This window comes from Lynx canadensis, chromosome A3 (genome assembly GCF_007474595.2).
Source record: "Lynx canadensis isolate LIC74 chromosome A3, mLynCan4.pri.v2, whole genome shotgun sequence".
NCBI classification, from domain to species: Eukaryota; Metazoa; Chordata; class Mammalia; order Carnivora; family Felidae; genus Lynx; species Lynx canadensis.
In genome coordinates this window covers 113591022-113605625 of record NC_044305.1, presented here as the reverse complement: position 1 = coordinate 113605625, position 14604 = coordinate 113591022, and the positions used below count along the sequence as shown (strand labels likewise).

Here is a 14604-nt window from a genome sequence, read left to right as displayed (position 1 = left end):
TGACTTAAACAAAATTCATTAAATAATTCTGACAGTCAGGGTTGGGTTCTCTGCTATTTTTTGAACTACCAGTAACCCTACAGGGAACACCTGTTGTTCTCTCAAAACCTTTTTATCATAAGTTATTACATGAGAACTTTTCTTGTTATCTATTTGTCTTATTATTCCAGAGAAAAATATTTAAAACTAAGTTATTTCTTAAGAGATTAACCTATCTGAAGATATATTGCAGAAAATTACCTCCATACCTTTTGGATGTGATAATGAATATACCTAAAATCTCAAATCTTTAAATTTTTTTTTTTTTCAACGTTTATTTATTTTTGGGACAGAGAGAGACAGAGCATGAACGGGGGAGGGGCAGAGAGAGAGGGAGACACAGAATCGGAAACAGGCTCCAGGCTCCGAGCCATCAGCCCAGAGCCTGATGCGGGGCTCGAACTCCCGGACCGCGAGATCATGATCTGGCTGAAGTCGGACGCTTAACCGACTGCGCCACCCAGGCGCCCCTAAAATCTCAAATCTTTAAATACTATAGAAAATATGAAGGAAAGCTCTCAGGAAAATAGTAACTTAATATTAAAAGGTATTTGATATTTAGGTAAGCTTTCCTGCCAATAAGGCATCTTTTAATAGCCTGTTTTCACCAAAACTAAAAAACCTTAATCCTAATCTAAACCCATTTCCACTCATGTTGTTATTTTTAACTTTAACCTCATTTTTAACACATTCTGGTAGAGATAGATTCTGTCTATAGGATGTAAGAAGGTTGTTCTTATTTCATGTTGGATTGTGTTTTTCTAAATAGCAAACAATGGTTGGGAATAGTAACAGAGACCTCTGTGTTTGTGTATGCTTATTAGGTTCTGATAACCGGTCCAGCGGACACCCCTTATGCAAATGGCTGCTTTGAATTTGATGTATATTTTCCTCAAGATTATCCCAGTTCACCCCCTCTTGTGAATCTAGAGACAACTGGTGGTCATAGCGTGCGATTCAATCCAAACCTTTATAATGATGGCAAGGTAATGTAATTTCAGCCTTTTGTTTCTAATGCCAAAGTATTGTAACCAAAGGTTCTTTGTAATTTAAACAAAAATTTTCTTTTGGATATCTTCTTTCCAAGAGTTATGTGGCTTTCTTCATGCCTCTCTTTCCTGTATGCAAAGATTAGCCTGGGGAATGACAGAGAAGGAACCAGAAAAGGCAGAAACACAACCATGTTGAGAAGCATGTATAGTCTTAAGAAGTTACTAAGGGACTAACTCATTCAACACATTCCTTGGCCAGTTGAGAGCTTTCTCCCCTCAAGATGTAGTAGAGCCAAAAGTCTGTCTTTGCCTCTCAACTTTCTTTACTTTCCGTATCTCCAATTCCATTTCTCTTTTCACAAGTGCCTCGAGATAGTTGAATGGCAAAAGTATGGTCCTGTCAACTCTGTATTCCCTTTTTTGCATGTCCTCACTTTTTTTTTTTTGCTTTCATAGCCATCCATGTTTTCCATGATACATATAATTATGATCTTATTTCTGATGCTTAATTTATGCTAAAATGTTTCCTTTTTCTTTTTTTAAATAAATGGGAAGATGTGTTCTATCTCAGAAAAAAGTTGGGGTGCCTGGGTGGTGCCTCTTCCAGGGTTGTGGGATTGAGTCCTGCGTCAGGCTCCGAATGAATGTGGAGCCTGCTTGGGATTTTCTCTCTTTCTCCCCCTACCTCCCTCCCACACCCCCTTCTGCCTTTCCCCCTCTCCCTGCTCCCCTGCTCACACTTGTTTCTCACTCTAAAAAAAAAAAAAATTAAATTGAGGTATAATAAAAAGCATTTCATTTGACAGTAAACCTTTTAAAATTAGATTTAAAACAACAGTCATAGGGGCACTTGGGTGGTTCAGTCAATTAAGCATCCGACTTTGGCTCAGGTCATGATCTCATGGCTCATGAGTTCAAGCCCCACATCGAGGTCTATACTGATAGCTCAGAGCCTGGATCTTGCTTCGGATTCTGTGTCTCCTCTTTCTGCACTTCCCTGGTTTGTGTGCACGCGCTCGCTCGCTCTCTCTCTCTCTCAAAAATAAACATTAAAAAGAATTTTTTTAAAGGACAGTCATCACTGTTCAAAGTAATTTGGATGGCTTGATGGAATTTCAACAGTAAATTCCATGCTGGAAGTGTTAAATGTTTAAAAATCACTAGATGGTCAGGGGCACCTGGGTGGCTCAACCAGTTGAGGGTCTGACTTCATCTCGGGTCATGATCTTGCAGTCTGTGATTTCAAGCCCCACATCGGGCTCTGTGCTGACAACTCAGAGCCTGGAGCCTGCTTCAGATTCTGTGTCTCCCTCTGTCTCTGCCTCCTCCCCCCCCCCCCCCCCCCGCTCATACTCTGTCTCAAAAACTAAATAAACATTAAAAATAGTTTTTTTTTTTTTTTTTTATTTTTTTATTTTTTTTTTTAAATTTTTTTTTTTTTCAACGTTTATTTATTTTTGGGACAGAGAGAGACAGAGCACGAACGGGGGAGGGGCAGAGAGAGAGGGAGACACAGAATCGGAAACAGGCTCCAGGCTCCGAGCCATCAGCCCAGAGCCCGACGCGGGGCTCGAACTCACGGACCGCGAGATCGTGACCTGGCTGAAGTCGGACGCTTAACCGACTGCGCCACCCAGGCGCCCCTAAAAATAGTTTTTAAAACAATCGCTAGATGGTCAGAAGAAATTTATAGCCTTCACAAGCAGACACTTCTTTGATGATCTGAGAGGAACAAGGGCTTGAAGTTGATCTGGTTTATTACAGATGGACTAAGTTTTCCCTGGGTATCATCTTCCTGGTTTCAGGAGAAGCCTGCCTCAGATCTGTGCTCATAGGCTATCATTTTGTTTTCATCGTAAACTCCGATCGTAAAACTGGAATTCGTTTTCTTCATTGACTTCAGGAGATTTAACCAGAGGTAGAGCTTACTTTCTTTGGGAGAGCAAAGATCAGGTCTTTTATAACTGAGCAGAGAAGAGGAACTAGCAGTGTTGTCTTCACCCAAGAGATAGACTAGAATCTGAATAGAATTGAAGTGTAAATTGTTAAAATTTATTTAAGAAGTTACTTCACTGGGGTGCCTGGGTTGCTCCGTCAGTTAAGCATTGGACTCATGATCTCAGTTTGGGTGTTTTTGTTTTTGTTTTGTTTTGTGTAATTAATTAATTAATTAGACAGAGCACAAGCAGGGGAGGGGCAGAGAGAGAGAGATCCCAAGAGAATCCTGTCAGCGCAGAATCTAATGTGGGGTTTGATCTCAAACTGTGAGATCATGACCTGAGCCGAAATCCAGAGTCAGATTGACTGACTGAGCCACCCGGGCACCCCTCAAGCTCAAGTCTTGATCTCAGGATCTAAGTTGAAGCCTTGTGTTGGGCGGACTACACACTGGCTGTGAAGCCTCCTTTAAAAAAAAAAGAAAGAAAAGAAATTACTTCCTTTAGACTTAATGGTATAGCAAAGCAGGTAAGGGCCTGAGAGTTCAATATCCTGAATTATATAGTCTTTGTTATATTAATACACTGGTAACATTTAACCCTTGGGATCTAGATCTGTAGATAGGGATAAGAATACCTGGCATTCATTGGCAGCAACGTGGATAAAACTGGAGGGTATGATGCTAAGTGAAATAAGTCAGTCAGAGAAAGACAGATATCATATGTTCTCACTCATATGTGGAACTTGAGAAACTTAGAAGACCATAGGGGGTGGGAGGGGAGAAAAATAGAGGGAGGGAAGCAAACCATAAGAGACTCTTAAATACAGAGAACAAACCAAGGGTTGATGGGGGGGGGGGGTCATTGAAGAGGGCACTGGTTGGGATGAGCACTGGGTGTTGTATGTCAGCGATGAATCACGAAATCTGCCCCAAAAACCAAGAGCACACTGTGTACACTGTATGTTAGCCAACTTGACAATAAATTATATTTAACAAAAACAAAGAATACTTGGCATTGATAGTCACAGGGTGTTCTAAAAATGAAATGCCTGGCAATACTTTAAATAATAACGTACAAAGCCATTTGGATATAGTTCTTTAAAAATTGTTAATGAAATTATGTTCTAAATGAACGTATTTTGCCTTATTACTGTCATAGAACATTTGCAAAACTAGCAAGGCGATGGACTTCTGCTTTATTTAGGACCACTTATTTTCCAAATCCATTGCCCATTATGTGAAATTGTCAGTTTACAATTACACATAAAATGTCCCCAATTTTGTTTTTCCATTCAGGTATGGAATGACCTCCATACCTGTGTTTGGCAGATAGTTTAGGTTCACTCTTGCTTATGTGAGCGAACAGTATCTGTGTGGTGAAGTTGGTTCCAAGGAACCCAGTGGACCCTCAGCGTCCTCTCAGGGAGTCTGTGAGGTCTCCTCCTTCCAACTTCATGTTTATGTGAAGCTAGATGTTATCAGATACTTCAACCAGAACAATATATTGTAACAAATTGAATGTAGAAGCAGATATGAAATCAAGATCTCTTTTGTTGAACCATACCCATTTTTAAAATTTACAAAATTTTAAGAGAAAATTTTTTTTAATATAAATGGTACCATTTTTTCTCACTGAAACTTGTTTTTGGTTTGGGAAAGAGTTATTTTTTATTTAAAAATGTTGTTTGTATTAACATGTAATAGGTGCTATTTCGTGTTTCATTGTGAAAGTGAAATGCCATACAGCTTTGGGTCACATCTGAAGATGCCAATTTGTTTTAACAAACTGACCCTTGGGGTTTTCTTGGGGAACATAAAACTGAGATACTGTGACATGATAGCATTTCATTTTTGCTTCTAGCTATGACACTTTGCTTTTAAAAAGCACTCTAGGGGCGCCTGGGTGGCGCAGTCGGTTAAGCGTCCGACGTCAGCCAGGTCACCATCTCGCGGTCCGTGAATTCGAGCCCCGCGTCGGGCTCTGGGCTGATGGCTCGGAGCCTGGAGCCTGTTTCCGATTCTGTGTCTCCCTCTCTCTCTGCCCCTCCCCCGTTCATGCTCTGTCTCTCTCTGTCCCAAAAATAAATAAAAAACGTTGAAAAAAAAATTAAAAAAAAAAAAAGGCACTCTATTCAATTCTGTATATGTTTTCTTCCCTTCTTCCTCAGGTTTGTTTAAGCATCTTAAATACGTGGCATGGAAGACCAGAAGAGAAGTGGAATCCTCAGACCTCAAGCTTTTTGCAAGTAAACACATTTCTCTGAATTTCACTTAGAAAAATAAGAACTATCTATATTTTTAAAAAGTGTGTTTTAGGGGCTCCTGGGTGGCTCAGTCAGTTAGGCGTCCGACTTCAGCTCTGGTCATGTTCTCATGGTTTGTGGGTTGGAGCCCCGCAGCGGGCTCTGTGCTGACCTCTTGGAGCCTGGAGCCTGCTTCGGATTCTGTGTCGCCTTCTCTCTCTGCCCCTCCCCCACATGTGCACTGTCTCTCTCAAAAATAAATAAACATTAAAAAAATAAAAAAGTTTAATGTTTCGGAGAAATCACCACAATTATCCCTAGGTAAGCCTACTAAAGTTTGATCTACCCTGAAAAGATTCTTTTTCTACATTCTTATTTTGAATTAGGTGAAAGAAGATACAAAAAATAATTCTCAGGATGTCACTCTTTTGATTCTCTGAAGACTTTGTAGCATCCTCATGAATTAAAGAAATAATATCATAGTATAATTTTTCCCTTTTTGTTGATGTCGAGATTAGGAAAAAAGTTTACATTGTATACATGATTCATGCAGGAGAACTATAAGGAAGTCACTAGAATATTCCTCCCAAGTAACTACTACTTCATTTTAGAAATTCTTGTTTCAGTTGTAGTCTAAAAACCTTAAAATATTTTTTCTACATGTATGTTACTCTTGTCAACTCAAACTAAGCAAAGAAAGGAAACTCAGAGATATCCTATTTTTCATAAAGTAAATTAGATTTAGCTGAGAATTGAAACTTTAGTCGAATTTAGATAATTTTTTTAAAATGTTTATTTATTTTTGAGAGACAGAGAGAGAGACAAAACGCGAGCAGGGGAGGGGCAGAGAGAGAGGGAGACATAGAATCCAAAGCAGGCTCCAGGCTCCAAGCTGTGAGCACGGAGCCTGATGCAGGGCTGGAACTCATGAACCATGAGATCATGACCCAAGCCGAAGTCAGACGCTTAAACCGACTAAGCCACCCAGATGCCCCAATAACTAATTAGTTTAAAATTTGATTTGCTTTTAACTTTTATATGGCTTATATATCTAATATATACCCAAAATCTTGTAAAGTAAAGAAACTTCTACTCAGGGGTTTAAGTTTTACAAGTTTGGAAACTTAATTACCCATGCATAAAAATGAGCTTTGCTCTATATTCCCTTTATGATTTGGGTTTTTGGGGCTTTTTTTTTTTTTTATCATAATTCACAGAGTGAGAACGTAGTAGATAAATCATCTGTACACTGTTCTGTTCACTTAACATTAGAGCATATCCATTTTTCCAAGTTACATTCTTATAATTTTTAATTGCTCTTAATCTTTTGAATTAATATACTGTAGCTGAACTGGTTCTCTATTACTGACTAAATTTTTCGCTTCTAATTTTTTTAGTTTTATAAGTAATACAGTTATTACATGACTTTCTTTATATTTTAGATAGTTTCCTGAATCAGGGTTTTCAAATCTGTGACAAATTGACTTGGGCAGGAGCAAGAGGAGGCTCTCTCTTTTCTGTGGCAAGAGTGAATAGACTTGTTTTCTTCCAGATCTTAGGGGGAAAACTTTCAGTCTTGCCTCATTGAGTGTCATTAACTGTGAGTTTTTCATAAATTCTCTTCGTGTTGACGACATTGCTCTTTACTCGTGGTTTGTTGAGTATTTTTATTATGAATGGATGTTGGATTTTGTCAGATGCTTTGTCTGCATTTGTTAAATGATTCTACTATTTTTGGCTTTTTATTTTATTAATATGATATATTAATTTTTGGACGCTAAACCAGCCTTGCATTCCTGGGATAAATCCCATTTGGTCTCTTGGTATAGAATTCTTTTTAGATATTACTGGATTCGCTTTGCTAGTATTTTATTTGAGGATTTTTGGCATCTGTATTCCTAAGAAATACTGGTCTGATCTTTGTGAGCTGGTTTTATTCACATTATACAAGAAATAAATACATGTAGTCAGGACCACATTACTCTTTGTTGTCTGTTAGAAACTTTCTTCAGAGGCAGACTAGAAAGGCTCAAGGAAAATTACTTTATTTCTCTTTGGTTAGATTTTAGGGCCTAACATTGTTTTACCCTTTTATCACATGTGCACAAAGGATAAAAGTACTTTTGCCAGACTGAAAATCTTCCACAAAAATTTTTGAAGGTTGTATACAATCAAAAACAATTCCAAAATATTTGAACAGTGACAAGCTTTATTAGAATTTCTTGGTTTCTCTGAGACTGTTAGAAGAAGAATGTTTCTTTGTATAAAAATAATGCATTTTGTAGTCTTATGCTGTAAGTCTCGTATCCAGCAGTAGTGTAGTAATAGTCTTAACTATTAGCACAGTTTAAAATCAAAGTCACGGGGCAGCCAGGTGGCTAAGTCGGCTGAGTGTCTGATTTTGGCTCAGGTTGTGATTTCGCGGTTTGTGAGTTTGAGCCCTGCATCGGGCTCGCAGCTGCTGTCAGCCTATCAGTGCAGAGACCGCTTCAGATCTCTGTCCCCCTCTCTCTGCCCCTCCCCCCCTTGCATTCTTTCAAAAATAAATATTTAAAAAATAATAAATAAAGTCAAAGTCAGGGGGACCTGGGTGGCTCAGTCAGTTGAAGCGTCCCACTTTGCAGGTCATGATCTCTTCAGTCTCTCTGCTGTCAGCACAGAGCCCACTTCAGATCCTCTGTCCCTCTCTCTCTGACCCTACCCCACTGGTGTACTCTCTCTCTCAAAAATAAATGAACGTTTAAAAAAAAATAAAATCAAATCAGAGTCATATTATTTATTAGGACTATCACCAGAATTTTTTACAGTAGCACCAAGTTATAGCATTGCTTACATAACTGGTTTTTAATGTGCTATAATGTACTTAAAATACCTATTATAATGCCTTGTGAATAGTTTGTTCCAGTTGGATGTTAATAAAGATATCATATGCAAAAGGAATTGAACGTATTTTATGGTTCATGTAGTCAACCATTTATAAATGTTAACAAAATATGTATTATCATTTCTCTTAAAATGGAAAATTCTGGAAATCAGCCACTTGTTTACAGTCCTAGTCATTTGCAGCATAATTTTCCAGAAGCAGGTACTTAATATTTTAAAAAGTTAAAAGCATTTTACTAATTAAAAGTATTTCCTGGGTTGCCTAGGTGGCTTAGTCAGTTAAGTGTCCGACTTCGACTCAGCTGATGATCTCACAGTTTGTGAGTTCAAGCCCCACATCTAGGTCCCTGCTCTCCAGCGCAGAACTCGCTTCAGATCCTCTGTCCCCTTCGTTCTCTGCCCCTCCCCTTCTTGCATGCTCTCTCTGAAAAATAAACGTTAAAAAAAAAAAAGAATATTTCCCTCATACCAAAGATGTTATTATTTCTTATAATACAGTTTCTCATTGCACATTAGTATTTTGGATTATATACTCTGTACTCTCCTATGTTTTAAATACCTGTGATAAAATTTTTTGATGTACAAGATCAAGTTAGACAATTAAATCCTCTGACAAGATACAACATGAAAATACAGGAAATCAAAAGTTAATAATCTCTAAGGGATGTGGGGTAGGAGGAGGAATATGGCAAATTGGTGGATATTCTAAAGAATGAGTTGCAAAAAAAAAAAAAAATGAGTTGCAAGAATGGATAGTGGTAGGAATATAGTGACCAAATGAATATATACAATTGTAGGAGACAAGATTACTGACTACTTGAGTGGCCTAGTAGAAGACCATATGACAGGGTTAAAATTTTTATTTTGACACAGATAGTGAAAGGAAGGTGTTAGATGATTCTTGATTTAGTCAGTTCCTAAACAAATTATAGTGAAAACCTCTTGCAGTTTTGTGGATGCTTAATGTAAAACTAAAGAGGAAAGGGACTGTAAATTTAACCTATGAATGAAAGTCTGTAACTCTTGACTTTCTTAAAGTATCAAAGGATTGACTAGGAATCAGTGAACCTACGTTGCAGAATGAAAATCTATTCTGTTTATTATTAACTTAAATATAACTATGTAAATATGCTATGGTATGTAGCAGGTGTGTTTCTGTTAATTACCAGTTCATTGTCAGGTCATATTCTCATAAAACACTTTAGGCAGATGGAGCTATGATAAATATTAGCTTTTTATTTGATCCAGGTAGCTCTTTTAAATTTTGTTGATCACAGTGGAACTCCTACTGACTGCTTTTTTGCAGGACCCTATATTACCCTCTTATATTATAGATAAAAAGACTTCTATTTTCAGAGTAAAAATGATTTTGTTTTGCATTTTACTGTCTTCTGGATGCATGCTGTCATTTTTGCTCCAAGAAAGAATAGCTGCTGTTATTAATTACACTTAATTATAAGTGCTACTACTTTACCCCCTACAAAGTTTATTTAGTTCTCATAGCCAGTCTTTAAAGTAAGTAGGTGTGATCCTAATTTTACAGATAACCAAAATAGTTCTGAGGGGCTAAGTTATTCTGCCTTCTTTGATCTCTGACTTGAATATTAACACATTGTTCTCGGAGGTACCTGGGTGAGTCCATTGGTTACACGACTGACTCTTGATCTCAGCTCAGGTCCTGATCTCAGAGTCATGAGTTCAGGCCTGGAGTTGGGCTCAGCGCTGGACGTGAAGCCTACTTTAAAAAAATAAATAAGGTCTCAAGCTCAGCACTCAGTGTGGAGCCTGCTTGAGACTCTCTCTCTCTCTCTCTCTCTCTCTCTCTCTCTCTCTCTCTCTGCCTCTCTCCCCCACCTCAAGCACTCTCTCTCTATAACAAGCAAACAAATAAATAAACCACCAAGTAAATAAAACATGTTTAAAAATATGTATTATACATTGTTCTCAGGGATAGATAATTTTAATATTGAAATTCAAATCCTTTTTAAAAAGAGAAATCTTTCTGTCCAAGGATTTATTGATTTACTGTTTTTTCATGCCCAGTTTTGTTTCTGTTTTTGTTGTTGTTGTTGTTGTTGTTTGTTTGTTTGTTTTTGAGAGAGCACAAGCCGGGGAGAGGAGTAGAGGGAGAGAGAGAGGGGGAGAGAATCTCAAGCAGGCTCCACGCTCAGCACAGAGCCCGACGCAGGGCTCGATCCCACCAATCATGGGATCATGACCTGAGCCAAGATCCAGAGTTGAGTGCTCAAACAGCTGAGCCACCCAGGCATCCCTTCGTGCACAGTTTTTATGGCTAAAGTGTACTGTGAAGTAAAATGACTAAAGAGGTCAGATAATCTGAGGCTCCAGAAGATTCCATAACATAAATATTATGACTCCTAAATAGCCGAATTCACTGAAGAAAAATAAAGTAGCGTCTGTATACTTCCAAAATGGTATATATTTTAAAAAGCAAATAGTAGATGCCTTTAAAAAGTATTTTCTTTGGAATAAAAATAGGGGCGCCTGGGTGGCTCAGTCATGTAAGTGTCTGACTTCGCCTCGGGTCATGATCTCACAGTTCACGGGTTCGAGCCCTATTTTGGGCTCTGTGCAGATAGCACAGAGCCTGGAGCCTGTTTCAGATTCTGTGTCTCCCAGTCTCTGCCCCTCTCCCACTCTCACTCTGTCTCTGTCTTTCAAAAATAAATAAACATTAAAAAAAAATTTTTTTTTAAATAAAGATTGCCTCATGAATAGTTGTTCTTACCAGTGAGTCCTTTTTTTAACGTTTATTTACTTTGAGAGAGAGAGAGCGCATGAGCAGGGGAAGGGCAGAGACAGAGAGAATCCCGTTTGATCTCAAAACTGTGAGATCATAACCTGAGCCCAGATCAAGAGTCAGACTCTCAACTGACTGAGCCACCCAGGTGCCCCTAAGTGAGTATTGTTCAGAGTGCATGGTTAGCTTTATCCTCTTTGAGCATAAAGACAATTTGAGCTCAATAATGTCTAAATTGGTGTGGGGTGTTTATAAACAAATTTTTTTTTAGCAGTTTCAGGAAATATATTCATTTCTTTTTGTTTTTCAAGAATTCAAGAATATAAAATGTAAGATATATGAATATTTTACAAAAAACTACTGTGTCTATTTTAATATTGCTTTTAATAATATAGCATTTCAGTGTCCTCGTGATTAACATCAATTTGACAGTGATAAAAATATGTGGAAGCACATATTAAAATATACCAGTTTACTGGTAATAAAAATGTCCCATTATAATAGCTTGTCTTTATTTCTTTGTTCCACAGGTGTTGGTGTCTGTTCAGTCCCTTATATTAGTAGCTGAGCCTTACTTTAATGAACCAGGATATGAACGGTCTAGAGGAACTCCCAGTGGCACACAGAGTTCTCGAGAATATGATGGAAACATTAGGCAAGCAACGGTTAAGTGGGCAATGCTAGAGCAAATCAGAAACCCTTCACCATGCTTTAAAGAGGTATGTTCAATAAAATTAATGAAATATTTTATTAAAGACCTTATATAATATGGTTTGTTAGTATTGTACTTGCCTTTATATTTAGACAATCTGGGGTAAACTCAGCTACAGCCTGACGTGGGGCTCAAACCGACAAACCGCGAGATCATGACCTGAGCCGAAGTCGGATGCTTAACTGACTGAGCCACCCAGGTGCCCCTCGATTCTTCTTCTAGTATACCACATTCAGTCTAATGAAAAATCCTCTTGGCTCCACCCTTCAAGACATAATCAAAGTAAAACTGTCTTTGCAGTTGAGTAGGTTGCAATGACCAACCTATTTCAAGCCATGGTTAATTACCTCTTGCTTGGACAGTTGAAGTGGTTTCCTTACCAGTTATCCTGCTTCCACTTTTGTCCCTCGGCAGTGCTTTTCTACACATAATCTCTGCATTTCACTCCAGTCCGTACCATGGCCTCCAAAGTCCTATGTTGTCTGGCCCCTGTCCTTTCATTCTTCAGCATCTCTAGGAATTTAAAGGCTTTTCATACCAAGTGTTAGAATGTGCAGCAGCTGGAACCCTGTTCCACTCTGATGGGGATATAGATATCAGTACAGCCTCTTTGGAAAACTCTTTGGCAGGATCTAATCAGCTGAATATATGCTGAAAGACCAGCAGTTCCATTCCTTGGTGTGTGCTTCGTAGAAATTGGGTATAGTCTCTATACTGGGTATAGAAAATATTCATTACATTGCTCATAACTGCCAAAAATTAGAAACAGTTCACTTGACTTTGAACAGAATGGATGGGCAAATTATGGAATATTCATAAAATGGAATACAGCAATGTGAATGAATGAACTGCTATGCAGGTTAACATGGACAAATATCATAAATACAATATAGGGCATAAGAAGCCAGACACAGATAATACATTTCATATGTTTCCTTTTATTAAAAGCTCAGAAATGAGTAAAACTAACTTTGGCTTAAAGAAGTCAGGATACTGTATACCCTTCCATGAGGATTTATGGTGAGAGGTAGCAAAAAGGGGCTTGCAGCCTGCTTGGTAATGTCCTGTTTCTCGTCTGAGTGGAGATTACGTTGGTGTGCACTGTGGGAAAATGCATCCTATTGTATGTGTAATTTGTGTTTCTCTATGCGAAACTTCACTTTTAAAATGTATTGAAATAAGTGTGTAAGTGTATATACTCAGTTGAGGTATAATTTGTTGGTTCATGCATAAAAATTTTTTTCCGGAAGAAAAACAGTTAACACAAGGAACTCTGAGTTGGGGGATGACTTTTACAAAAAGCAGATAAGTATAATTTGAAACAATCTTTCTCATCCTTTAGAACCTGGCTCACATTAAAGGGGGCGCCCTTCATCCATGTATGCTTTCCTGATTTTCCCCTTCAGATGTGCCTCTTTGACTTCCCTGGGGTTTTTTGTTTGCCTTTTCTTCAGTTTATTTTATTTCATTTCATTTCAGTTCCATTGTAGTTAACATATATTGTTATATTAGGTTCAGGTGTACAATATAGTGATCCAACAATTCCATACATTTTTGTTTTTTTAAGTACCTCTTTCTGGTTCACCTACCTCTTGTCTGGTTCTGTGGTTGTCATGGTTCGTCATGTCAGGCAGTGTCTAACTTCTATGTCCCTGTAGGCATCAAGAGCAGAAACTGTTAAATGTAATAGGATCTGATTGGTGTGTTACATCCATTCGCAGTTTCCCCTAATAAAACTTTGTAGGTATTATTGCCTTTTCTTTAGGGGAGATAAGCTCATGGGAATATAGTGGCTCACCCAGCATACAGAATAATATTTTTTAATTGATTTAATAATAATTCCAAATTGATCTATTTTCTGACTTACATTAATCAGAAGTAGACTCCTACTACTTAAACAGGAAGAAATTGTACTTAATTTTTCAGATAATTTTTTTAATTCCAAATACAAACTATAATTATTATAATGAAAGTTAACTTTATAATGTATTAATACTATTTTATCTAAAAATTAACCAGAAGTGGGGCGCCTGGGTGGCGCAGTCGGTTAAGCGTCCGACTTCAGCCAGGTCACGATCTCACAGTCCGTGAGTTCGAGCCCCGCGTCGGGCTCTGGGCTGATGGCTCAGAGCCTGGAGCCTGTTTCCGATTCTGTGTCTCCCTCTCTCTCTGCCCCTCCCCCGTTCATGCTCTGTCTCTCTCTGTCCCAAAAATAAATAAACGTTGAAAAAAAAATTTTTTTTTAATTAACCAGAAGATAAAATTAAGAAAGTAGTAATAGTGCTATTTTTAGGACTCTATTCTGATTTCTGTGTAAATGCCTTTGACATTTGAATGTCTTTAGTTATTTAGGTATTTGTAGAGTTCTCTTTTCAAGGTAGAAATTTTGACAGTTTTTCTATTGTCAATATTTTCCTAATTATTTTCTCCTGGTTATTTACTCACTTTGTGAATATACTGCATTATACACATCTTTATTTTCTCCAGTAGGATTAACTATTTTATTGTCTGGTTGAGCTTGGGCATTATTTTCTGTGTAGAGCTGGGCATCTCTGCACATGTCTTCTGATGTCAAAAGCATGATTCTTCCGGGGTACCTGGGTGGCTCATTCGGTTGAGCATCTGACTTTGGCTCCGATCATGATCTCACAGCTCATGAGTTCGAGCCCTGCGTCAGGCTCTGTGCTGACAGCTCGGAACCTTGAGCCTACATTGGATTCTGTGCCTCTCTCTCTCTCTTTGCCCCTAACTCACTCACATTCTGTCTCTGTCTCTCTCAAAAATAAACAAACATTAAAAAAAAATTTTTTTTTTAAAGCATGATTCTTTCTTGTTAATACAGAATTCACTAAATTAAGTTGTATGGAGACAAAAACATTGTAACTGTCTTTTAAATTTCATTTCTTTGTGGGGCACCTGGGTGGCTCAGTCGGTTGAGCATCCAACTTCAGCTCAGGTCATGATCTCACAGTTCATGAGTTGGAGCCTCGTGTCAGGCTCTGTGCTGACAGCCTGGAGCCTGCTTCTGATTCTGT

The 14604-nt window shown here is 38.2% G+C and overlaps 1 protein-coding gene across 1 annotated transcript in view; it reads left to right on the top strand.

Annotated features, from left to right (window-relative positions):
- Positions 1 to 14604, top strand: part of BIRC6 (baculoviral IAP repeat containing 6) — a 226416-nt gene that overhangs the window by 209252 nt on the left and 2560 nt on the right. Inside the window, 3 exon segments of the mRNA XM_032592785.1 lie at positions 864 to 1025; positions 5139 to 5216; positions 11388 to 11576. Coding sequence (XP_032448676.1) covers positions 864 to 1025; positions 5139 to 5216; positions 11388 to 11576 — 429 coding nt within the window.